The 25,877-nt window shown below is 43.6% G+C and overlaps 1 protein-coding gene across 3 annotated transcripts in view; it reads right to left on the bottom strand.

The window, feature by feature from the left end:
• Positions 1 to 896: 896 nt before the first annotated feature.
• Positions 897 to 25,877, bottom strand: part of Specc1 (sperm antigen with calponin homology and coiled-coil domains 1) — a 268,476-nt gene continuing 243,495 nt past the window's right edge. For all 3 annotated transcript variants that reach the window (XM_027427222.2, XM_035447835.1, XM_035447836.1), the window contains 3 exons: positions 20,856 to 20,972; positions 13,868 to 13,927; positions 897 to 4,732 (listed from right to left, as the gene is read on the bottom strand). In XM_027427222.2, coding sequence (XP_027283023.1) covers positions 4,643 to 4,732; positions 13,868 to 13,927; positions 20,856 to 20,972 — 267 coding nt within the window. In that variant the 3' untranslated portion in view covers positions 897 to 4,642. The remainder of the gene's footprint in view (positions 4,733 to 13,867; positions 13,928 to 20,855; positions 20,973 to 25,877) is intronic.

Genomic DNA, 25,877 nt, shown 5'->3' with positions numbered 1-25,877 from the left:
AAAGTACCCGGTTTGTGGCAACAAAAACTGCCCAAGGCAACTGTATGGCAAACCTGGGCCCAGTTTACCCTACCTGTAAAGTGCATGTGCTGAGCTGCCCAGTCATGGAATGCCCAGGGATGGTGCTTCATAGAGCTGAGTCTATGGGACAGAACCTGCTTGATGAGCCTCAAAGACCAGCAAATGGAGATCACTCCCCAGTGCAGAGACACTGCCATCTGTGAAAGGCCCAGGGATGAACCAGCAGGGATGCACACATGTATACAGCCCAAGACACTTGGCATTCGAGATGGTACAGGGCAATCAGATGTTGAGCAAACAAGACCTGATATCTCCTGACACAACTTTTCCTGTCCTTTAGACTGAGAGGGAAGTGGTAGCCCCTGAGCTGACCCAGGGTTTGATAAGTCTTACCAGTGACCATTACCCTGAGAAGTTGTGGAGGCCCTCAGGAGAAGGCCAGACACCTAGAGGAACGAAGGTTGTAGGGTGGCCCTACTCTTCTGCAGCCTGACTAGCCTACGAATGGCGGCTTCCTGCTGATGCTTAGCGCCACTGGCAGTCTGCACTAGTTACATTTTTTTATTACTTGCCTCTTCAGTCTTGCCATAACTTTTAACGACACCGTGTGTGGTTTCCAGGGCCCAGGGAGTCCACTTCCCATCTTACGAACATTTGTACAACTCCCCGGCAGCATCCAGGTGTCGGAAAACCATCCACAGCCTATAGCTGCAGCAGGACAGCTGCGCATGAGAAGGGCAGAGGTACCACCTGTAAAGCAGCCGCAGTGGGGACTGTGCAGTGATAAGAACATGCAGGGAGACTCAAAGCAAGTTTGGTGTTTTGAAAAAAAAAAAAAAAAGGCTGACAGACATCACTGGGAGAAAGAATCAGAGTGGGATAGAAACAAAATATATTTATTAGAAATAGTACACAGTGGCACACCTTACATTTTAGAGCCCCGCCCACCTCTGATAGTATGTCCCAACTGGGCAGTGCTTGGTGCTATCTAGTGTGCTCTTGAGGGAGAGGAGGCCACAAATGTATCAGGTGCACTCAACTAATGTAGTTAAAGTCAGTGAGCTACTCAGGGTGTTTCAGTCAGAACTCCAACCTCAGTCAGAGGACCTGGGCGTCCAGGGATTTCAGCAAATGCTGCAGATACTTCTCTTCAATTGGCTGGAGTTTTCACTTTCATTTGTGCCAGTGGTAGGGCATCTCAAACTGGAATACTTAGGAACTACTGGATTTGGTGAGTGGGTTTGTCCCTAAGGGTCTCAGCTCGCCGTTTCCATCTGCCAGTTGACAGGTTGCAGGGGAGAGAGAGGTCAGAGACTGGCATGCGGCTGGTGCTCATGGGAGACAGGAAGAGAGTGTGGCCGATATTTATTGCTAGATGGCTGAGTGCTTTGGGATAGCCCCACACCCTCTCAGGGTCTGTTCTGCCCAGACTGATCCCAAATTCCCAGGCGCAACAGGTTCTCCTGTCTCCAGCCCCAGAATAGCCAAAACCACAGGCAGTGGCACTGTGCTCGGCAGGACATGAATTTCTGTTTTCTAGCCCTGGCTGTATTGTGGACGGCCTACAAAAGCTGAGGAAAAACTGGACGAAGAATGAGAAGTAAGGACAGGCATGAATGCTCAAGTGAGAAGGGACTAGGAAGAGGGACATTCCTTAGAATACTGTCACTGTGGGCAGTGACCTCAGCACTGCCATCCACCATCAGTTCAGACACCACTCAGTGCAGAGAACCACAAACTTCTCTACGTGTCTTAACTTCTCAGGGTCTTGCATTTTGCAGCTCCCTTTGTGCTTAGCTGAGAGTAGCTGGAAAGAATGCGGCTATGGAGGCCTCCAATGGCCTCTGAATGATAGTTTACAAAGCAAAGAAAGCAGCAAGAAGAAAGCACCAAAGCGGGGTATGGTATCTAATCTCAGCACCCAGGAGGCATAGGCAGCAAGACCATGAGTTCAAAGCCAGCCTGGGCTACATAGGATCCTGTTTCACAAAACCCAAAACAAAGCAAAACAAACAACAAAACCAAAAACTAAAGCCAACACAAATAACAACAACAAAAAACAAAAACAAGAGACGTTACTCCCCCTCCCCCTGCCACACACACACCTATAATGCTTCTGTTCTTAGCTGGTCAGTTTTCCATTTTCATTTTTATGCCCTGGAGCTCTCCCCAGACCCTGCATCTCCACATGCAGTAGTGTGGCACCTTGACAGAAAACTGGAGCTCTGTCAGCCTTGTATGCCCTCTGCCACGCCCCCATCACCAGCAGTACCTGCTTCTATTGAGAGGCATGCCATTCCTCTTCTTCACCCCAGGTAAGAACTGTAGCAGTCAGGGAAAACTCCGAGGAGAATACAGACAAGAACAGACGTGGTTCACCAGTCCTCAGTGACCTGGGGTCCCAAAGTGCCTCTACTTACAGGGAAACTACAAGGTGTCTGGAGACCAGCATGGAGATTGCTCTGCCAAGAGCTCACAGATTCCTAGACAGCACCCTGACAACAGCCAGAGACAAAACAAACTCCCATTCCTACACAGCTCCTGAGATCACACCTGAAGGAACAACACCCAGCGGTGTGGGGTAGGGTAGCACTTCTTCCCCTGTGACCACCGGGCAAAGCAGACACCCCTGGAGATGGGGGGGGCATATCATCAATATGTCAACACAACAGGGGCAGGAGGCAGCTTAAGTACCAGTTTTCACAGGGACACATTCTTCAGAAAGGAGGGTCTGAGCCCTCAACTTCCACCTGGAGATGAAGGGGACCTGTTTCAGCAGCTCTTGTGGAGAGGACAAGAGGCAAGGAGTAATGCCCTACCCCTCTATGTGGCTGTCCATCAGTTCTGGAGAACTGTGAGCATGTGCAGACTCCATCTCTGCTCCGTTCCAGTTATTCTAACTCACCTGATCCGAAGGTCAGGCATGTGGTTCTTAGAGGAGTCCCAGGGGATCTGTATGCAGGAAGCTACAGCCAAGAACTACAGATAGAGCCCAAAGGTGGAGTCTGTGGCCCCATGAGGCTGTATTAGCTTGAGAATCAGCGCTGCTGCACCCAGCTGCTACCCATCAGAGGGATGGACTGGAGGGAGGGTCAGAATCCAGGTCCTCTAAGGATAGGAGCTGGGCCAGCAGAGTGGCTCTGACAAGCAGGCAAATTCACTATAACTATGGCGGTCATTCTCAGGGGTTGCTGTGAGCATGGTCTCCTTGGTCAAAGGACCAGTACAGGGATGTTTGGCACTTAGAACAGTAATGGGTATTTGTGCACACAACTGTCTGAGAGAGGGGCACTCTCATTTGCTATAAAGTGCACATTTGTTTGTCCAAGAAAAATAGCAGAAAGCTTCTAGAGCAGTGGTCTCATTCTGTGGGTTGGAGACTCTTTTTTTTTGGGGGGTCGCATATCAGATATCTACATAATGATTCATAACAGTGGCAAAATTACAGTTATGAAATAGCAACGGGATTATTTTATGGTTGGGGATCACCACATGAGGAACTCCCAGCATTGTTGGGAACAACTGGTCTAGAGCACTCAAGCCAGAGCACTCAGAGAGGGGCCTTACTGCCTCAGGGAACCAGCAGGACATTAGGGGACAGAGCCACCATCACCACACCTAATAGTGTCTTTAATTAGGCAAATGTAAAAGGCCCAACAAGTACCAAGGGCCAAGTGTATTTGGAGCCAAAACATGGTTTACATTTCTGTCCACCCAGAATCCCAAGGGACACACCTCCCAGTCTGCAGAACTGTGCAAATGTGCAAGGAGCTCACCAGCACAGGCTGCTTCACACACACAAGAGACTTGTGTTGAGTTCTATTTGTTGGGCAGGTATGTGTGTGAATGGGACACAGCAGGGCAGAAGGTACTGTGGACAATGGTCACAGTTCTTATCAGTCAGGACACCAGCGATGCACCCAGGCTGTGTGACTAATCAGCATGCCAGCTGCCCCCCAATGGACCCTCAGCAAGGTACCTAAGTGTTTCTTTATACCTGTGAGGAATCAAATAGGGACGGTGAGATCTATGCAATGCCATTAAGCCTTCAGTGACTTAGAATGGAGCATACTATTTCCCTAATCAGTGTGTTTCCAGGTTGCTAAGAAGCAAAATCTGCTTTTGTTTTTCTGTTTTGTAGGGTGTTGTTTTACTGGAGGGGTAGGCAGCTGGTAAGCACAAAGTTTTGAATAAAGCAAAGCTAGAACACTTTTCATACAGGAAGAAGGAGAAGAAGAAGAGACGTGGTGACTGAAGTGCTGTTTGTCAGTGTGTAGGCCACGTGTGGGCAGCAAATGGGACTGGACTGGCAACACTCTGGAATCTCACAGAAGAGGGCCTGGATTTGGGACCCAATGTGTGAGAAGCGGGGCCTGCCTCTCTAGAAACTTCCCATTGGGAACAAGGATTCCTGAGCATGGGCTCCAGACACGTCTGCATCTGCGATGGAGATGGTGGAGCCAGCTCTGCTTCTGCATGGAGCGCTGGTTCACTTGGCTTAAGCCTTCCTTGGAAATCCAGATGGCTAGGTGGTGGGCACAGCAGGTGTGGTGGACAGTGAGCAGGCGCTTCCAGGACTAATTTCAGGCCAAGTGGCAGCTGCTGTTGCTGGGTCTTCTGTCTATGTCTCAAAGTACTTGTAGATCTGGGCTACATACTGCATCACACTCTGCCAGTCAGGCCGGTCCGTGTACAGCATCTCACTGAGCTCCTGCAGGGAAAGGGAACAGAAAAAAGGGACATCTCAGACCCCTTTTTACCAATTGACTACTCCGGCTCAGGGTTGGTATTGACTGAAAACCTTCCACTGACAGGAACCAAAGTTTAGGCAAACACAGACCATGCTAAAATGCTGTGTTAGGCTTTTCAGTGGCTTTACCTGGGAAGTATGTCCCTTTCAAAGACCAGAGACACGACCTCCTATAGCTTTCATCTTTAAACCCCATTACAGCTTTTTATAGTCACCCAAACTTCCACTCTAGAAAACAAGTTTCTAGGTTTTCTTTTGTTGTTTGTTTGTTTTTTCTGGTTTTTTGAGACAGGGTTTCTCTGTGGCTTTGGAGGCTGTCCTGGAACTAGCTCTTATAGACCAGGCTGGTCTTGAACTCACAGAGATCGGTCTGTCTCTGCCTCCCGAGTGCTGGGACTAAAGGCATGCGCTACCACCGCCCGGCTGAGTTTCTGGTTTTCTAATGTGCATATGAATGTTAAGTCTAGTTTCCTAGGCTCCCATCGCAGTGACCATGTTTTCACACATCCTGTGTCTTTCTGACGGACGGTTTTGTGTATGATTTCCCACACCACTGTACTTCAGTGGGCTCGCACTATCTGTAGTTTCCACTATATTGCACTCTGCATTGGGTAGTATTACCTCTTTCTGTCAGATTAGTTCCTGGAGAGCTCGTCGTGGGGTTACCACAGATGCCTTGAGCCAATTTAAACCATGCGTTTTATTAGTGTTATTATTACTTAGTATCTGGACATTTTTTTTTCCTCCTCTAATTGAGTGAAATTTTTTTTGGCTATTTATTTAGTTTTATTTATTTACCACTTTGGGGGGCTAATTTTGCAGGTAAGCTTGCTTAACACGCACATGTAAGGGTAAGACCAAACAGCGACAAGACAGGTGAGAGGGCTAGGTGCCTGGCAGGATACTCCACTAAACTCTTCAGAACACGTTTAATTATTAACGTTGGGATCGGATGTGGAGCCTTTTGTGGTTGTAACAGAACATAAGCCAGAAGCAGAGATGCACAGGAAAGTCTTAGAGCAGAGGTTGCTAATGACATCACGGACACATGATAAACACCAACTGAGCTCACGGCAGAGGCAGAGAGGCAGAGAGGCAGAGAGGCAGAGAGGCAGAGAGGCAGAGAGGCAGAGAGGCAGAGAGGCAGAGGCAGAGAGGTAGAGGCAGAGAGGCAGAGGCAGAGGCAGAGGCAGAGGCAGAGGCAGAGGCAGAGGCAGAGGCAGAGGCAGAGGCAGAGGCAGAGGCAGAGGGGAAGGTTGTCTTAGTAATAATTTCACCACACATGAGATTTGCTTAAATTAACAGTTAACAGCCCAAACCCAGACACACATGATTCCCCAGACACATACAGAAGAACTAACACCAGCTATTCAGTCTCCAAAAATGGAAGATGAGGGAACATTTTGCATTTTATCCTGTGAGGCCAGATTAGTCTACAACCAGAGCTAGCCAAACACACTGCAAGAAAACTGAATATTTCTCAGATAAAGACATAAAACTACTAGCAAATTGAAAAAAATATTAGTAGACTGAATTCATTAATCTATAAAGTATCATGACCAAATGAGGCTCATCCAAGGAATGTGAAGCTGGCTCAAAGCCTTTAAATCAATATTAACATATTAAACAGACTGAGAAAAAATGTGATCGACAAACTTCAGAATCTATGATAAAAAAACAGACGAGGGAAGTTAACTTATTTTACATACTACAGGGTATGTACCCCCAAACCCAATAACTGACACCATACTTAAGTGTGTAAGATAATATTTTCCCCCTCAAATCAAGACTAAGACAAAGATGCACATTCTTACTTGTCCTGTTTAATACAGTAGTTGAAATTTTAGCTAATAATGTGTAAAAGAAATAAAAAGGCATACAGATTATAAAGGAAACAATAAAACTGGTTTTGCACATGTTATAGAGGTCAACAACCAAGTCTGCTGCAAGGTTAGCAAGGTTCCATTACACAGTCCCACAGATGTCATTTTCCTGAATGCCAGAAATGAAACCAGGGATTTTTAACCAGAAAAAAAAATACCTATAATCCCTCTCAAGCTTGTTTGGTTTTAATTTTATGTGTTTTCCCTGCATATATGTGTACATATCACATGTATGTCTGGTACCCAAGATGAGGGCATTGGATTCCCTAAAAGTGGAGTTCCAGGCCATTTCAAACTGCCTTGTGAGTGCTGGGAACCAAACCTGAGTCCTCTGGAAGAGCAGCCAGTGCTCTTAACCACTGAACTCTCTCTCTACCTCCCACCCCCTACTTTTAAATCCCAAATCTACATAATATGTACACATTCTATATGCAGAAAATGATAATGCATGGCAGAAAGCAATTATCTAAATGAGGGACATATATTGTGTCTATGAGTTTAAAGATAATAGTAAGATTATTAATTATTCCCATATATATACTATATATATATAGTAATCCCAATCAAAATCCCAGCAAATCTTTTTTATTTTTTTGAGACAGGGTTTCTTTGTATAGCTCATGCTGTCTTGGAACTCCTCTGTAGACCAGGCTGGGCTCAAATTCACAGAGATCAGTCTGCCTCTGTCTCCTGAGTGCTGGTGGGAGTAAAGGCATGCACCACTACTGTCCAGCAATTCTTGCAAATCTTAATTTTTGGTAGATGTTGACAAATGGTTTTAAAATTTATGAATGCAAAAATAACAAAACATTCTAGAAGAACAGCAAAGGGGCAAGATCTCAGCCCTGGGAAGGGAGAGGTAAGGATGTTCTCCTTGGTACCTGCTACTGCACAGCCATACACAAAACAAAGATGTAAAAACAGATCAGAGACCACAATGGAAACTTTTGAAAGCTCTAGAAAAGATACAAGAGCAAATTTGAGTTTTAACCTTGGGTTGAGTTTTTAACTATATCAAAGCATAACCTTGAAAGAAAATGTATTACAAACCGGGTCAAAATTAAAAACTTTGCTGAGACAGATACTGCCAAGAGAATGAAAAGGCAACTCTCAGACTGGGAGAAAATATCTGAAGATCAAGTATGATTAAGGACTTGTATCCAGTGGTGTGTGTGTGTGAGTCTGTGTGTGTGTGTGTGTATTTTAAAAATCAAACAATAAGAAAACAATTGGATTTAGAAGGGGCAAAGAGACCACACCAAGGAAGACAAGTGGACAGCAAAGAACTGTGAGCAAATCAGTGTATAGTTTTCTAGCAGAGAAACTCAAACTAAAACAACAGAGAGGGTTGTGGCCATGCACTCTGATCTCAGCCCTCCAGAGAGTTAGGCAGGAGCTTCAGGAGTTCAAGTCCTGATGATGGATTGAAACTGTGTCTCCCACAAAACTAATCAAAACAAACACAACGAGGAGACAGGTGATACAAGAACAGGTAAACCTAAGCAATGACATCACCACAGGCAAGCGACAAAATATTCTTATCTTAAAAGCACTATAATAAAATGATCATACCATTTATGGATAATTGTTATGATTCTACCAGCAGATATCCATTCACCCAGTGTGTGTGTGTGTGTGTGTGTGTGTGTGTGTGTGTGTGTGTGTGTTACATGTGCATGTCATGGAACACCTGTGGAAGTCAGAGAGCTACCTGCAGGTGTCAGTTCTTCCCTTCCATCATGTGGATCCCAGTGACTGAACTCAGGTCATCAGGCTTGGTGGCAAAAACCTTTACCTACTGAGCCATTTTGCTGGCCCACAGGGTAATTCTTGACAAGAGGATACTGGAGGTGTGTCATTTTGTTTTTCTTTTAAGTTTTATTTTATGCCTGCATTTATGCCTGTCCACCAGGTGTGAGAATAGAGGTGTTTTTTTTTTTTTTTTTTTTTTTTTTTTTTTTTTTTTTTTTTTTAACAGAAGATAAAAAGGAGCTCCAGGTAGCATTAAATCTAGAAGCTACCTTCTGCCCCTACTCAATGCTAAGACAGGCCTTTCTCAGGGGGGCTTTTGGCTAAAGGCACTGGTTAATCCTAGTCACTCAGAGAAGAGAGGGGAATTCAGTGACATTCCTGCTGGATAGCTGTAGATGCAGAGGGTATAAGAACCCTTTGCAACTGGTTGTTAACTGGAAGCAAGGAGATGCTTCTCCCATGTGGTTTGGTGTAACTAACCCAGGGATGAATTATTGTGGGTTAATCACCTAATTAATGGGGTGCAGCAGACAGACCAAATAAAATGGAGCACAAAAATTCCCCAACCAGAATGAAAATGAACTTGACTTTGAAAATACTGGATAAGAATTTCTTCAGTACCTTGGTGCTGATGAACTTATAAAGAACATTAGAAATGCACCACAGGTGCTGGAGAGATGGCTCAGCAGTCAAGAGCACTGGCTACTCTTCCCAAGGTCCTGGGTTATGTTCCCAGCACCACATGGAAGCTTACAATGACTACAACTCCAGTTCTAGGGGATCTGATGTCATTTTCTGGGTACCAGGCACACACATGCATGCACACAGGTCAAAATCTCATACTCATAAAATAAAAATAAATGAATCTAAAAACAAACAAACCAAAAAAAGCCCAGAAATGTACTATGGTTTCTTATTTTCTTCATTTCTTACTACATACTTGCTATTAACAGTCCATGACCTGGCACTGTTCTAAGGGTCTTTAGCAATAAAAAGAGAAGGCACCTGTGTATCTAGGTTGACAGCAGCATTTGCTGAGGAGAACGAAACAATGACAGTACCCTAGTGTTCACTAACGGATGAACAGATGAGCAGAATGTGGTAAAAAGCATATCATTCACCTTAAAAAGGAAGGAAATTCTAACAGACGGACTTTGAGGACCTTATACTATGTCACACAAGCCAAGTGCGAGGCAGATATGGTGGACAAGTACACTAACATGGGGTGTCGGAAATAGGTGAGTTCCCAGAGTCTGAGAACAAAACAGTGGCTGCCAGGCTGAGGGCGGAGGTGGGGAGTTAATGTTTAACAGATTCAGAGTTTCGATTTTGCAAGATAAGAATTCTTCGTGGGGAGGGTGGCAATGATTGCACCACAATGTGGAGGTACTTCACACCACTTAAAATGATTAAGACGGTAAAACTATAAAAAGTAACTGACCTCACTTACCGGACTCTCAAATGTTTAGAAAGACAGTGGGCAAGGCTTTGGAGTTCTTGGTTTTGGGCGTTCAGTCTTGTGCAGTGACTATCCTGTACATGCCCTGAGTAAGCAAGCAAGTCATGGACAAAATGACTAAAGCCATCGTGAACTCTCACTAAGCCACAGTTAGTCTTGGAGCACGCACCACAGCAGCTCTGAAGCATGACAGTGATGCCACGAATGTTTGCCCAATTCTTTCTGTATGGATTTCGATGTGGGTTTAAAACACCCATTTCATGGTGGCTGAGCAGGAATGTTCTAAAGCTTGGGGTACACTACAGAATTTCACTTTGAAGGACTCTCCCTTGCTTAAAATGTTTACCCCCCCCAAACCTGTATGTGCTTACATAGATATGGATACATAAAACTTATTTTTTAAGACTTATTTTTATTATTTTTTATTATGTGTACATATGTGTGCTCGAATGTGGGTTTCTGTAAAAAGAGTACAGTGAATGTAGAGGCCAAAAAAGGGGGTATTATATTCCCTGGAACTGAAGTCACAGAAAGTTGTGAGCTGCCCAACATGGGTGCTGGGAACTGAACTTGGGTCCCTACAAGAGTAGTACACTCTTCACTGCCGAGCACTTCTTCCAGCTGGATTCCACTTCTGAAATGTTTAGTGTTCTATTTTTTGAGTAAGGTTTAGAGGAAATACTTATAGTTGATATTTGAAGGATACTGGTATTTCTACAAAACTGTTTATTCAGATTCAAATTTAAATCACGGCTTACTCCATAGTTCTTTAACTTTTCATTTCTCCAGCTGCTCCATCTTTGGAAGGCTATGGACTTACATCTCACTGTTACTTTAGCTTATATTTTCCTGGTTGTTCTTTTTCCCCCTGATTGTACGTGGATTTAAACAACAAAAAAAACAACATTGGCCAAGCATAGTGGTGGTGCATGCCTCTAAACACAGCACTTGGGAGGCAGAGGCAGGAGGACCAGAAGTTCAAGATCATTCTCAACTACATAGTGATATTATCCAAACCAGACTTGGGCTACACACACACACATACATACATACATACATACACACACACACACACACACACACACACACACACCACATATGTAATATATTGGGTTACACTTGGCATTTTTAAACTACACCCAACCAGAAGTAACAACAGTAATTAATTACCTTTGGCCAAGTTCTATTGAAAGATTATGTAAGAAGTTTCAAGAATGGGAAAGCCAATTAACAGGTGATTAAATCAGATTTTTGTTGTTGCTGTAAATAAGAAGCCCAAAAGTTGACTCCAGGTTGGTTACCACTCAGTATTGTCTCTTTTGTTCACTCCATTATATCTATTTATTTATTTTTGAGACAGGGTTTCGTGGCCTACAATGGCCTCCAACTTACTGTGTTTGTTGGATATCCTATTCTAACTATATATTAACCACCAAAAGTTCTCACTGTTTTTTCCACCTTTTATTGTCTATTTAGTCTGTGGGGTAGTTTCCTTATATTCACTCTCCATCCGCCATCTTTCTCTCCTGATGTATCTAACCAGTTTGGCAACACATCCATTGTTTTGTTTTTGTTCCAAATTTTCATTTCTAGTCACTTTGCAACCTTCCTGGTGGCAACAAAAATACTCTAAAATGATACTTGTGCCGGGTCTCTTTGGATATTGGCCCGTTTGAACATTGGTCCCCAAGGAATTGTAATTTCTTCAGGAATCTCTTGCTGGGACAAGGGAAGGATGAAGTCTGGCACCAGAAGGAGGAAGAGCTTGTCTCAGTGAACTATTTATACAGTTCTGTTACTTTGTGAGACCACCCAGCAGCGACTCCCTGAGACTAGACAATGATGGGTACTGACTGGCAGGAGGATACTCCAGGACTACTTAATTATACATCTCTTGCCCTCTGTCTAAGCCTAAGTAAGCCTCGTGTCAGGGTCCTGAAGATGGACTAGGAGTGTTTTGTGTAGGGGTCACTGGGCCTCCATGTTCCTGGTATGGCCACATTGCATAAATCCCCCCTCCCTGTTTTCATGATTCTTTATCTGTCTAATTGGCTTCCCGAGGATGGTTAAGCTTAGCTTTTTGCATCTGGGAGGTTGTTAAACTCCAGTAATAGGCTTGAGTCTTTTCTAAATCTCCTTCCCTTTATATTTACTTGTATTTAACACTATGCCCCTCCCTGGTTTCTGTTCTCTTTTTTGTTCTCTAAGCCTCAGCTCCAGGAAACTAGGACTGGGTATGCGCCACCACACATGTTCTCTTACACATTTTAGTATGTGTGCATGTGCTGTGTGTGGCTGCACAGGTGTGCTGATGTCAAGAGTCCAGGACATCCAGTGTCTTTCTTAGTCCCTCCCCACTTTTTGCTGACAGGAGCTTACAGGCCAGAAAAACCTCCCTGGTGCTGAGATCGAATGCCTGGCTTTTTGTATAGTACTGTAGATCTCAGCTCATGTCACCATTCTTGCCCAGTGGGCACTTCACACACTGAGCCATCTCCCCTGTGCCTCTTACCTGCCTGATAGGTTTAAACAGTTAATATTTGCTACACCCAGTTCTGGCAGGCAGTCCCCTCTCTCATTTGGAGCACCTGTTGGCTAGTTCAAGTCAATCCTCTCTTCTGGTCTGCTTTGTAATTTTGGCTTGTGCATATTTCAGTAGCCATTAAAGGACAGGAGCTTCTAGCATTGCAGAGTATTAGCTGGGTGCTCCAGATGGAAATCCGGATTCCAAACCTCACTGGCCTTTTTACCCCACCCCACCCCACCCCTAAGGCAGAGGCAAACCTCACCATTTCTCCAAGAGCAGGTATAGTCCTCACACTGTACAACTCAGCTCACACCTTATAACATCAGCTTTCACTGATTTAAATTTCTGATATGTAGGGATTTTGTAGTTGTTTATTCGTCTTGTTTTGTTATTTATTTATTTATTTATTTATTTATTTATTTGAGACAAGGCTTCTTTGTGTAGCCCTGGCTGTCCCAGAACTCGATCTGTAGACCAGGCTGGCCTCAAACTCAGGGATCCACCTGCCTCTACCTCCTGAATGCTGAGATTAAAGGTGTGTGCCACCACCATCCAACTCTTTTTTATACTTTCTTAAGAACTCAGCTATACTTGACATTTTCTTTTTGATTTTGAAAAAAAAACTACTACATTTTACATTTATTTTATTTAGTATGTATGTATACAAACAGCCAAGGCACATAAGGAGAGGTCAGAAGACAACTATGGGGACTTGGTTCTCTCCCTTCACCATGTGGTCCCAGAGACTGAATTCAAGTCATTAGGCTTGGAGGTTAGGTGCCGTTCCCTGTTGGCCATTCCACTGGCCTAAAACTTGAAAATTTTAATGTTTATTTTATTGTTTTTGAGACAGATTCTCACTACATAGTCTTAGCTATCCTGGAACTCACTCTGTAGACCAGACTGGCCTTGAACTCATAGAGATCTGCCTGCTTCTGCCCCTCAAGTGCTGGGACTAAAGGTATGTGCTACAACACCCTGGTGACATTTTTTTTTTTTAAATGACATTTCGCTGACATTTCTTGGTGATTTGAACAAGAGAGTTCTAAAAATAGCCTAGTTTACTGTTTTGTCAGAACGGAAATTTATTCATAATGAAATCTTAATTTTAAAAACTGAGTCTGGAGTTAGAGAGATGACTTAGATAGAAGAGAACTGGCTGCTCTACCAAAGGATCTGGGTTCGATTCCCAGTACCCACATAGCAGCTCACAGTCATCTCTAACTCTAGTTTCAGGGGATTTGGCATCTTCTTTTGGCCTATTCAGGTACCAGGCATGGGGACACAGACCACATGCAGGAAAAACACCCACAAACATAAAAAAGAAACAAACAAAAAAACCACAAGTCTACATCCTTTTCATAAGGAATCATGAGAATGGATTTGAGTGTCCTTTACCAGTTTAGTGGGTATCAGCAAATTCTTTTTCATGAAGTAGAAAAGAATATCAAAAAGATACAAAATAGGATACTTACCAGGCTGGGTTTGATGCCTACACTTTCAGCTGCTTCAAATGCCAACAAGAGATTCCTTTTCTGTATTGCAAAGAGAAAAACAATGGATGAGAGAAGGGACAGCACTGGCACCTACAGACTGCTCACTATGACTAAACAAGTAGTGCCATGTCAACTGTGCAGATCAGTTCTGTTTCAGGAAGGAAAGTTTAGGTTATGTGCCACAGGGGAAAATGACATTTACTGACACCCGACTAAAGACAAAGTTTTGTTGCATAGGTCATTAGTGGCTTTTTCAAGATTTACAACATTCACCACCATTCTGTTGTATTGTTTTTTTCACAGGACTATGTCACAAATGATCAAACTGGGTATAGCATTGATGTACTTCTGACTGAGGCAGGAGGACTGAGATTGAGGCCAGCCAGGGCTATATAGTGAGACCTGGTCTTAAAATAACTATCAAAATCATGCATGTAGTAGTTACATATAACCAAGTGAAAACCTGTTTCCTCCCCCATCCTAGTCTCCAAGAGAACTGTTTTCTAGTTTGTCTTTATTTCCTCTAGTGATTTCTTGGTGACTGCAATCTTCTTACACCACTATTTCTTTTTAAAATTGACTTCTGTGTGAATGCACTCACATCATGGCGAGCCTATGAGGTCAGAGGACAACTTGTTGAGATTTGGTCCCAACCTTTCTTCTAAGGTTTGTTTGTAAAAGGAGTTCTTATTTGGTCGAAATAATAAAAACCCAGAGTCAGAAATAGAGGAAAATGCTGGGAGACCAGAGAGAAGAAGGAGCAAGCCAAAGCCACCTTTATCTCATTGGCTTCCCAGCGGAAAAGAGCCTGAGTTCCTGTTTCTTCCCACTTACATCCTCTCTATGCCTAGCCATCTCTTTCTGTCTCTGCCCAGCCATCTCACTTCCTGTCTGTACAGACCTCCAGATATCTATGATTAGCTAGTGGCAAGCTTCATCCTCTGATCTTCAGACAAGTTTTATTTGTACAAGCAAGATATCACCACATTTGTTTTCTCCCCTATAGTTTGTGCTGGCTTCTCTTACTGAGAAAACTGTCCTGCATCATCTGGCTTTTGTTTTCGTTTTATTCACTCTAGTGTTTGTGTGAAATTCCTAACTCCTCGCAGCCTGCTGCTTTTCTGTCCTCACATGGAGGATCTGCCTCACATTTGGACAGGGTGTCCTTATATCCTTTCTTGCTCTCTCCTTTTCAAACTCTGAAGCTCTTAGCCATTATTATTATTCAAAGAAGTCTTTCTACCACCAAGAACCCTCCAGAGCCACTTATCAACTGTAGGATTATAGCCCATTTCCCTGGAGTACATTATTGAGAAGGCCTATAGAGGAAAAACATTTTCCAGACTCACATACAAAAAGATCTTCTTCCTACCATCATGCTTGATTATGAGAATTCTTGGACAGAGAATTCTAGGCTGAAAATAATTCCCCCTTAGAACTCGAGCAGTACTGTTCACAGGAGTCACTGAGCCCTAGTTTGGGCTTTGTTCCAAGATCCCTCTTGGCTGTTCTCTGACATCTCTTTGTACAGATAATCTAAATTATTTGTCATGCCACCCCACCTCAAAAACTCATATGAACACCATTAAGTTTTAGATATTTAACTAGATGCTTTAAGTACCTAGAGAGTTCTTAAGTACATGTTCTCACTTTATGTCCTATGTATAATTTTGCAATTTGATACATTTAGGTTTTTTTTTCTTCCCCAGTACAGGCGATTGAACCCAGACCTTATGTATGCTAGGCAAGCACTCTACCACAGTCATATTTAAATTTTATACATAAGCTGGGATGCATTTGTGGCCCCAGTTATGTAAGAGGTTAAGGGAAGAGGATCACTGGAATTTAGGAATTCAAGTCCTTTTATATATATATATATATATATATATATATATAATTTTCTATTTTTCCATTTTCCCACGGTCTTCACTCTGCCCCATCTAAACATTTGGCCCTGGACCAAATGGTGCAGCTTGACACTGAAGTCAACTTGCTGATGTATAAACGCTGTCAGAGGAAAAGCAGATGTGTCTATACACACATGCTTTCTTCTAGCCTGTGGTGTAACCTTGGGAAGTGGCTGAGCCATGGTGATACTGCCCAGTCCACCAGCCTCTTCCTTGACACTTAGGGAGATTGATGGACAAGAACTGGAAACCTTACCCTTGTTTCTGTTAAGCTGCTCTGCTCTGTTGAACATAAGTGGGGAAATGGGTCCTTCCAGTGCACACTAGGGGAGTGAGTCCCATTTTGGTGCTAATGGAATCTTTGTTCTTATTTTAAAGTCCCTTTCACAGGCCAGCTTTTAGGTTAGGTTACATTGCGCAGGAAGCCAAGATACAAACAGTTTTTATGGCTCATGAGATTGCAATGCCAAACTGGTTCCTAAAAAGGCACCCCGTTTTCAGCTCCAAGAATCATGTTCTTATCCCCCATCCTTACCTGCCCAATGTGTCAAGCTAAACACTGTATTTTGCTGTTTTAATTTGTATTATTGGGTTACTAATAAGGTCTAAAGAGAAGGCATTTCTAACCCAAATATTTTAATTAGAATTCTGCTAAGACCCTCTAGAAGGATTCAAATGAAAGTATGTTTTCTAAGAAATTGAACGCAGAATAAACAGTCTATGTTGGAGAACTGCCTCAAAAAGCACTGAAATGGCATAACATGGAACATGATAGGGGTGATTTTTTTTTGCTCGTTAAAATGATTTTTGCTCATTTTGATGGAGGTGGGACACCAGTGACCAGGGGTCACCATCCCAATGCCCTTCCACTATGCACTGTTGTGGCTGCCATTCTGAGGCCAGAGAGCAGAAGAGGGGAATGCCCAATGAAGAGTCTGGGGAGGAGACCTAATGTCCTCAGGCCCTGAGCTCTGTCTCAGTGGAAGCTCTGCCATACAGGTGAGGACAGAGTGAGAGGCCATTCTTCAGTGTCTGCCCTGTGCGAGCCTGGACCTTCCAGTTCAGGAAAATCTATTCCTATCTGATGCAGAACTTGGTCCCAGCTTGGCGGGTAAGACCACACCGGTGCAGTATCTTTCTGCAAATAAGTGGGAGAAAGGATTTGACTCATGCTCATACTCAATTTCAGATATAAATGCAATCACTCTCCACTCTACAGCTTGACTCTGGGCTGTGTGGAAGAGCTCTATAGCTGACATCTAAAGACTGTATTTCTAATGAAAACGAATACCTCACCCAAACCTTCCAGCAACTGTAATGTACACTGTGATTGCATATTCCTTTAATACCATACAAGATATCCTTGTTTGTTTGAGACAGTCTCATGTAGCCCAGGCTGGCCTTGACCTTACTGCGTAGCTAAGGATGGCACTGATTTCCTCATCTTCCTGTCACCACCTCCAAAGTGCTCGGTTTATAGCCATGTACCACTGTGCTCAGTTCTTATTTTTAATTTTGAACTAATCAATTTTCTTTGGTACTGGGGATTAAGTCCAGGGCTTCATCATTGTGTATTCCACACAATATAACCAACCAATCAACAACCCCTCATACTGAGTACACAAGACCACACAGGGCAGAGTCTGAACCATGTTCACTCACCCAAAAGGGTCTGGAGTAGTTACGTTCCCTTTGAAGCCCAACCTCAAACATGTCCCTTCTGGGAGAACCTACCCAGTAGTACTGTCAAATCAGGGAAATTGATGGGTGTCTGTTGACAGGGCATTCTGACAATCCTCCTCTGTAACGGATGGATTTGGCCTCTCTCAGTGCACCCCACCCCTAATCATGACATCCCGAGCCATAGCCATTGCTTCTCCACTTAGGGTTCAGCCAGGATGGGACTTCAGGGAGTAGTGGGCCAGTGGTAACTCCAAGTCCTAGGTGCTGGAACTCAAACTCAACTAGAGTTGACAGGGGTGCTATGAAGTCAAACAGATCTGAACGTGACACTCCTGGTACATGACGTTGATTCCTTCATTGCCTTATAGTGGTTCTTCATCACTGGCACTCCTTGATGACATCAGCAAAGACCCAGAAAAATAAACTCAACCAGATGTGTGGGAAACAGCAGCCCCTGCCCTGTAAGGGTAACAGAAACAAGAATACTGCTGCCAGCCTGCCCTGATGCACATTTCCACATCTGCAGGAGGCTACTGGGCAGCTGGCAGGGTGCCTGGTGCAGGAGTCTCAGGGATCCAGAGTGAGACAAGGGGTTTTGGTCACCAGGAAGCAATGCTTATGATACAAAGTGTGAGAGCAAACACTCGTTAGCCCATTATTTTCCAACAGAGCTGAACTGATTGGAGGACAAAGAAGCCAGGCCTGTTGACTACAGAGAAACGCCATTTTCAGGAAGACTCAGTTTTTAGAACGTGTGTGGCCATTTTAGGAAGGCCTGCTGATTATTTTGAAATTTGTTATGCTCACTATTTACATAATTATTTTCTAACATCACACCAGAAAGGAAGGGAATGGGAAATCAAGAGGGTGGGGAGGGAATGACTCCTAGGTTACAATCAGATGCCCTGCTGTGCCCTTGGCCTCTTTGATGGCTTATGGTCCCCACTCTGCTCCTCTCTAGTTCCCTGTGGTGGGTCCTCCCTGTGCTTCTACTGTGCTGTGGACAGGGCTTGAATGTGGCCCAGAAAGTTCATGTGCTGAAAGCTTGGCCAGCAACATATGTGTTAAGTAATGGAACCTTTAGGATGCGGAGGCAAAGCAGGTGGCTGGGAATCTTACTCTGAAGAGATCAATGCAATTCTCATGGGATGCTGATTACTTCCCGTGAGAGCAAATTATTATAAAAAGAGCAAAGTTGGCCTCTGAATCTCTTTGGCTCCCTGTCTTACCCTGCACCCCTCTCCCACACACATGGTCTTACTGCTGTAATACTACCCACTATGAGAGCCTCATGGGGGGTCAATCCGGTATGACAGCCTGGAATTTCAGCTTTCAGAGTTCTAAATAAACCTCTTTTCTTGATAACATACACAGTCTCAGGAATTTTGTTATAGTCATGAAAGTTGTTTAAGACAGTTCCATTAAGATCAGGGGCACTGGCTAATCTTCAATTTCACAGTTTCATACTCCATCTATATTTACCCTTCCAACATTATTGGGGAGTGCAAATTAAGAACACTGCTCCATCTCAGGAAGTCCTGCCATATAGCCAAATCTTCCTGGATTCCTCCCACATCCATTCTTCTGGCTCTGATTCCCATCTGAGCTCCAGATTTGTTGTTTGCCTGCCTAATGTAACACTTGCATATTTTAGACATCTCAGACTTAACATGATACACTGCTTATTTTTTCCTCCTAAATATTGCATGATCTTACTCAGCCTGTTTCAAAATTTATAAAGCACTCCATATGGAAATGTTTTGAAAAAATTACATTTTTAGTACTAGAAATTAAACCAGGATCTGGTACATGCTGGACTAGTGCTTTGCCATTAGCTACACTGCCCGTCCTGTAAGATACTCTGTAGTGGTTAATTTTTGTGTGTGCTAACTTGGCTATGTCTGGTATCTAAATATTTAGCTGAACATCATTTATTTAGAATTTTTATTACATTTTTATCTATTTATTTAGAGAGTGTGTGTTTATGCAAGTTTTCATGTGTGGAGATTAGAGGACATTTATGGGAGTTGCTTTTCTCCTTCTACTATGTGGGTCCTGGTTATTAAACTCAGGTTGTCAAGCGTGGGAGCAAGTGCCTTTACCTGCTGAATCATCTTGCCTGCCCTCTAGGCAGGTATTTAAAAGATGAGATTAGCCAAGATATGGTGATACATACCTTGGACCCGGGATGAAGGAGGCAGAGGCAGGCAGATCTCTGTGAGTTCAACACCAGCCTAGTCTATATAGTTAGGTGGGACTAACATTTACATTGGTGGACTTTTTATAAAGCACAACACTCTCTGGAATGTGGGTGAGTCTAATCCAATTAGCTTAATAGAAAAAAGATGGATCTCCTTTAAGCAAAGGGAATTCTGCTACCCCTCCTGGCTCCACTTTCGGCACTGGAAGAGACTTTGAAAAAGGTCACGGCTAGACCAGGGTTTTCTGTAGAAAGCAGGTGACAGGACCCTATCAGTGACCACGGCAAACTGGGACACACTGTTCTTGGTAACAAATGGCATGCACTGAGAAGGGCAGCTGAGGGTAGGACCCGACAATGCAGTCACATTCTGTTCCCGGTGCCCTTCCTGATGTCCGCCCTAGCTCTATTAAGCCTCCCACACTGTCTTAGGCAGGGTTTCTATTGCTGTGAAGAGACACCATAATCGTGGCAACCCTTATACAGGAAAACGTTTTGTTCTTTTTGATTTTCGAGACAGGTTTCTCGGTGTAGCTCTGGCTGTCCTGGAACTAATAGGGATTCACCTGCCTCTGCCTCCTGAGTGCTGGGATCAAGGGGGGGGGGGCTACCACACCCAGCTAAAGGAAAACATTTAATTGAAGCTGGCTTATGGTTTTAGAGGTTTAGTCCATTATTATCATGGTGGCACGGTAGTATACGGGCAGACCTGGTGCTGGAGAAGGAGCTGAGAGTTCTATACCTTGATCCACAGACAACAGGAAGTGAACTGTCTACTACACTTCGTGACGCTTAAACTTAGGAGACCTCAAAGCCCAACCCACACAGTGACACATTTCTTCCAACAGGTCACACCTACTTCAACAAAGCCACTTTTTTAGCCACTTTTTTTTTTTTTTTTTTTTTTTGGTTTTTCGAGACAGGGTTTCTCTGTATTGCTTTGGAGCCTGTCCTGGAACTTGTTCTGTAGACCAGGCTGGCTTCTAACACACAGAGATCTGCCTGCCTCTGCCTCCCGGAGTACTGGGAGTGCACCACCAATACCTGGTTCAAAGCCACATTTTAATAGTTTGGGGGTCATTTTCTTTCAAACCCCCCCCCCCCCGGTAATGCACTGTCACAGAAGTTCTGCTGTCTCTCCTGGAAGAGAAGTTGGGTGGCACAGGCAGTGACTTACCTTCTCCTGACTGTTCAGCTCCTGGTATGGGATGTGGGCAGGCAGGTAGGTGTGCAACAGAGCACAGAGGGCCAGCCCATCACTCCAGCTGCTGCTGAAATTGGTGATATCAATGTTCTGTGGAGAGAGAAAAGCTAGTGTTAACCCCACACTGCACTGTCAAAGACATGAGCCAGCTGAGTACCAGCTTGATTTTTCCATGTTCTGCCACTCAAGTATGTGGTGTCTTCAGCAAGGGTTTAATGTCAAGTCCTGGAGTGTAACCAGGGGCATTGGCAAAGCCTATAAGGAATGCTTTGGGGTCTATGTGACCCCCTTGCTGGACAAGATTTAAACAATACCACAGTTGACTATTTCTCTGACGATAAATCCTCAGTGGAATAAGATCTTTATCCTAAGAAGCTCTTTAAAAAATATGAAAAAGTAATAAAACAAAACAATGTCTGAACTGGGAAACTATAATTTTGGTCATGCTATGACTTGGCCTTTTTATTTTATTTATTTATTTATTTATTTAATTTTTATTTTATGTGCATTGATATTTTGCCTTCATGTTTGTCTGTGTGGGGGGTGTCAGATCCCTGGGACTGGAGTTACAGATAGTTGTTAGCTGTCATGTGGCATGCTTTCAAAGGAGAAAACATCTATAATTCTCATTCCGTTGTGAACCCCACAAGCTACAATGAATGCTGGCCTGACAAGATACACCTGCTGTTGCAATAGTGGCAGAGATGTTATGGGAGTGACCAACAACTTTCTGATTAGCTCTAAAGCCCACACCATGAGATGGAAGCCACTTCTAACACTGTTTGAGGGAGGGAGGGAGCGGGGAGGGAGAGAGAGAGGGAGAGAGAGAGAGGGAGAGAGGGAGAGAGAGAGAGAGAGAGGACTGAGAGAGAGAGGACTGAGAGAGTGAGGGAGAATGAGACAGAGAGAGAGGACTGAGAGAGTGAGGGAGAATGAGACAGAGAGGAGGACTGAGAGAGTGAGGGAGAATGAGACAGAGAGAGAGGACTGAGAGAGAGAGAGGACTGAGAGAGTGAGGGAGAATGAGACAGAGAGAGAGGACTGAGAGAGTGAGGGAGAATGAGACAGAGAGAGGAAGAGGAAAGGGAAGGAGAGAGAGGAGAGAGAGGGAGGGAGAGGAGGGAAAGGCAGAGAGAGATAGAGAAAGAGACAGAGAGGAGAGAGAGGGAGGGAGGGAGAGAGACTAAAGAGAGACGACAGACACAGAGAGAGATGAGACAGAGAGGCAGAGAGAGACAGGAGAGAGAGAGTGGTGAGCTCTTTGCTGGTTGTTTCTTATCAACTTGATACATACCTAAGAGTTATCTGGAAGGAGGAAGCATAGTTGAGACAATGCCTCCATCAGGTTACCTGAAAACAAGTCTGTGTGACTTTTTTTTTTTTTTGATTAATTATTGATGTGAGAGGGCCCAGCTCACTGTGGGTGGTGCAGTCCCTAGGCAGATGGTCCTGGATTCTATAAGAAAGCAGGCTGAGCAAACCACAGGGAGCAAGTCAGTAAGCAGTGTTCCTCCACTGTCTCTGCTCCAGTTCCTGCCCTGACTTCCTTTGATGATGGGCTGTGATGTGGAAGGGTAAGCCAAATAAACCCTTTCCTTCTCCCACCCCTCTCTCCTGTTGCTTTTGGTCAAAGTCTTTACTACAGTGATAGAATCCTAACTTGGAAAAAAAAAATCTCAAAGTTGGGAGGGAGGTAGAGAGGATAGTTGGGATGAGTGGGAGAGGATGGTGAACGTTCAAAATGAATTGTATGAAATTGTATGAAACTCAGAGATTTAATAAATATTGTTAAACACCCGAAACACACACACACACACATACAAAATGTCTTGGCTGGAGGAAAGTAAGCACAAGAGCATTTGGAACAGAGCCAGTATTTTCTACTGTCTTTTAAAAAATTTATTTATTTTCTATGCATTAGTGTTTTGCCTGCATGTGTATATGTGTACCATGTACATGCCCGTTGCCTGTGGAGGCAGGAAGAGGACACATGACCCCTGGAACTACAGTTATGGATGGTTGTGAGCCACCAGGTGGGTGATGAGAATCCAACCCAGGTACTCTGCAAGAGCAACAAGTGCTCTAAACGACTAAGCCATCTCTCCAGTCCACAAAATCAGTGTTTCCAAAGCTTTTGTGGCTACACTCATGTGTGTCTCCACAGACACTTGGGATAGAGTGAGATGACAGAAAGCAGGGCATTCTGCCTGGTCTCTCTGAGGGCCTGGTGTAGGCACAAGGATGCCCCTTTCCACTCCACCTTAGATGTTCCTCTAGCACTTGTCTCTATCTCCTTGGGATCATTACGGGAAATCTGCCTTCATATCATTATGGGAAATCTGCCTTCTGTTTCCTTGGACAACAAGCTACTACATAGCCTCAAGAGTTGGGATAAGTCTGATCCTGAGGATCTAAAAAAAAAAAACAAAACCAAAAACCAAACCAAAACAAAACAAAAAAACCCAGAGGTTAATAATTTACTGTAATACTGTCTGGCCTCAACACAGAAAAAGGGGAAATTAGCCAAAAGACAAAATCTTAAACTCTAATATCATCCTACAGCTGGACCTACTTTGTAAAAATCAAGGGAAGTGATCTAAAGTGCCTTATATAAGGGTCAATCTGGCTGCTGGTAAAATTCCTCCCCTGGAGGCGATAAAACAATGTCCACCCCTCCTCCAAAGATCCCAGTGACAAACTAATGAGGTGCAATGTTTATTATGAGGAACCAATGAGCTAATTAGGCGTACCTACAGAGCAATGTGTAGGGGTTGTGGGCAGGAGCATGGGTGGCCTTAAAGCAGCCACACTGGGAAGTCCGAACCCAGTGGGGACGACAACTCTTCTATGGCCACCTAGATGGAGCCCACCTCACTAAGTCCTTTCCAGTCCTATTACTTCTTGCCCCTCCCTGATGCCACACGCAGTTAAGGCAGAACTGCATACACCTGGTCAGGAGACGTGGCTAGCTACTCCAATGAGGGTCGAATCCTTCCTCTTACAAGGGAGAGCCAGCAGTCAACTAGTCCCGCTGGAAGGATCCTTTGCAACAAGCACAGCTGAGCTCATGGAGGCGGTGGCAGTTTGGCTTAGAGGATAGCTCTGTACAACAGTAACTCTCTCCCAGGATCATTGACACCAAAGAAAGTAACAAAAGAAGAGAACCAAGTCTCACAGGGCACACAGGAGTAAAGCTTCTTGTCACCTGTCCGCTCTTACGTTTACAGCATGCCTCTAAGGAGGATGCTTGGATACTCAGGAACAACTAGAGTCCATGTTCAACCACACAGACTGAGCAGAAAAAACAAAAACCAAAACTATGAAGACCCTTCTCTGGGGGCCCCTGAAAGAGCACTAGGAATCCGGTACACACTGGGCATGTCTATCTGTCTCCTGTATTGATTCTACCTTGTCTTATGGGGACTTCCAAACCCGGTTCTGTCCTTTTTACAGCAGCTCTTGTCTTCCTGCAGCCTTTCTGAATGAACACAATTTTCCCCTTATGCTGGCCCTATTGCTCTAATTTTCCTTAAAAAATTATTTCTAAAACTTCCCAACACAATTGGTTGTCAGCCTAAGAACTTTCAATTGTACAGGAACCTCAGGTTCCACAGGCTCAGAGAAACCTGAAGGACCCATCCCAGATACAAACACCTTACAGGACTAGAGACAGGTACTTAAGGCAGACTGACAGATGAACAAAAGGCAGATGGACTGACAGACCCCTTTCCAAAGACAGACATGGAACTTCTTGTCTTGTTATGTAATTATGTCATGTGTGTTCATATGTGTTTCCACATAATTATCTGCATACTCTCCTATGTTGGGACAACAGGAAATAGGACTCAGTCTGACTCCTGAGTTTCCCAAATAAGTGAACCAATGGTCTCTATTTTTTTTTTTTTTTGAGACAGGGTCTCTTTATGTAGCCTGGTTGTTCTGGAACTCACTGTGTAGACCAGGCTGACCTCCAACTCTCAGAGATGCCATACAAGATGGCACAGAGATGTGTGTAAATGTGACTATTTGGGGGATGTATTAAAAAGCCATACAAGCATATACTTACAAAGTAAGGCATTCACTTTCTTTCTTGAAGCCCATTAAAAGAGTATCTTTGGGTCTATTAAATGTTTTATAAAAATCTTACAGTGCTATTTGTTTATAGAAAACAACTTTTATTGGAATCATAAAAGTTTCATTAGGTTATAAAATTTGATATTGGATACAGATTTTAAATAATGATTTCTTTCCCCAAACTTCTTTAAAAATAATACTACTTTTATTTCATTTGTGTAATAGTCATAGGTAACCAAAAATAATAGGACATAAGAATGTTTCATGTTAGTTGGGATGTCCTGGGTAAAGTACACTGTAAATATATGCTGGACTAATTGTAGTGGATTTCTTAAAATACATTCTTAAAATACACATGCTAAATATGAAGCTTTTACTAAAGCTGTAGGACATGTAAAAATGATAATCATGTCTGACAAATATTTGTTAAATTTCCTTTTGTGGTGGGGACAGTAGTGTTAAAAATTTGGGTAAATTTATACATAACACAATGGCTGAATTATTAAATATTAAGGTGATAATAACATCTGATATTTCTTTTTTAAAGATTTTATTTATTATGTATACAACATTCTGCTTCCATGTATATCTGCACACCAGAAGAGGGCACCAGATCTCATTATAGATGGTTGTGAGCCACCATGTGGTTGCTGGGAATTGAACTCAGGACCTCTGGAAGAGCAGCCAGTGCTCTTAACCTCTGAGCCATCTCTCCAGCCCAACATCTGATATTTCTAAGATGAACTTTTACAGTTATAACATTGAAATTAAAATTCATTGCCTTGCAAGTGGATTTCTGTGAGTTCAAGGCCAGCCTCATCTACAGAGCAAGTTCCAGAACAGCTAGGGCATGGAGAAACCCTGTCTCAAAAAACAAAAAAACAACAGAAGCCGGGCCGTGGTGACACAAACACCTTTAAT

This window comes from Cricetulus griseus, chromosome 7, assembly GCF_003668045.3.
Source record: "Cricetulus griseus strain 17A/GY chromosome 7, alternate assembly CriGri-PICRH-1.0, whole genome shotgun sequence".
Taxonomy (NCBI): Eukaryota; Metazoa; Chordata; class Mammalia; order Rodentia; family Cricetidae; genus Cricetulus; species Cricetulus griseus.
This window is presented reverse-complemented; position numbering and strand designations above follow the sequence as displayed.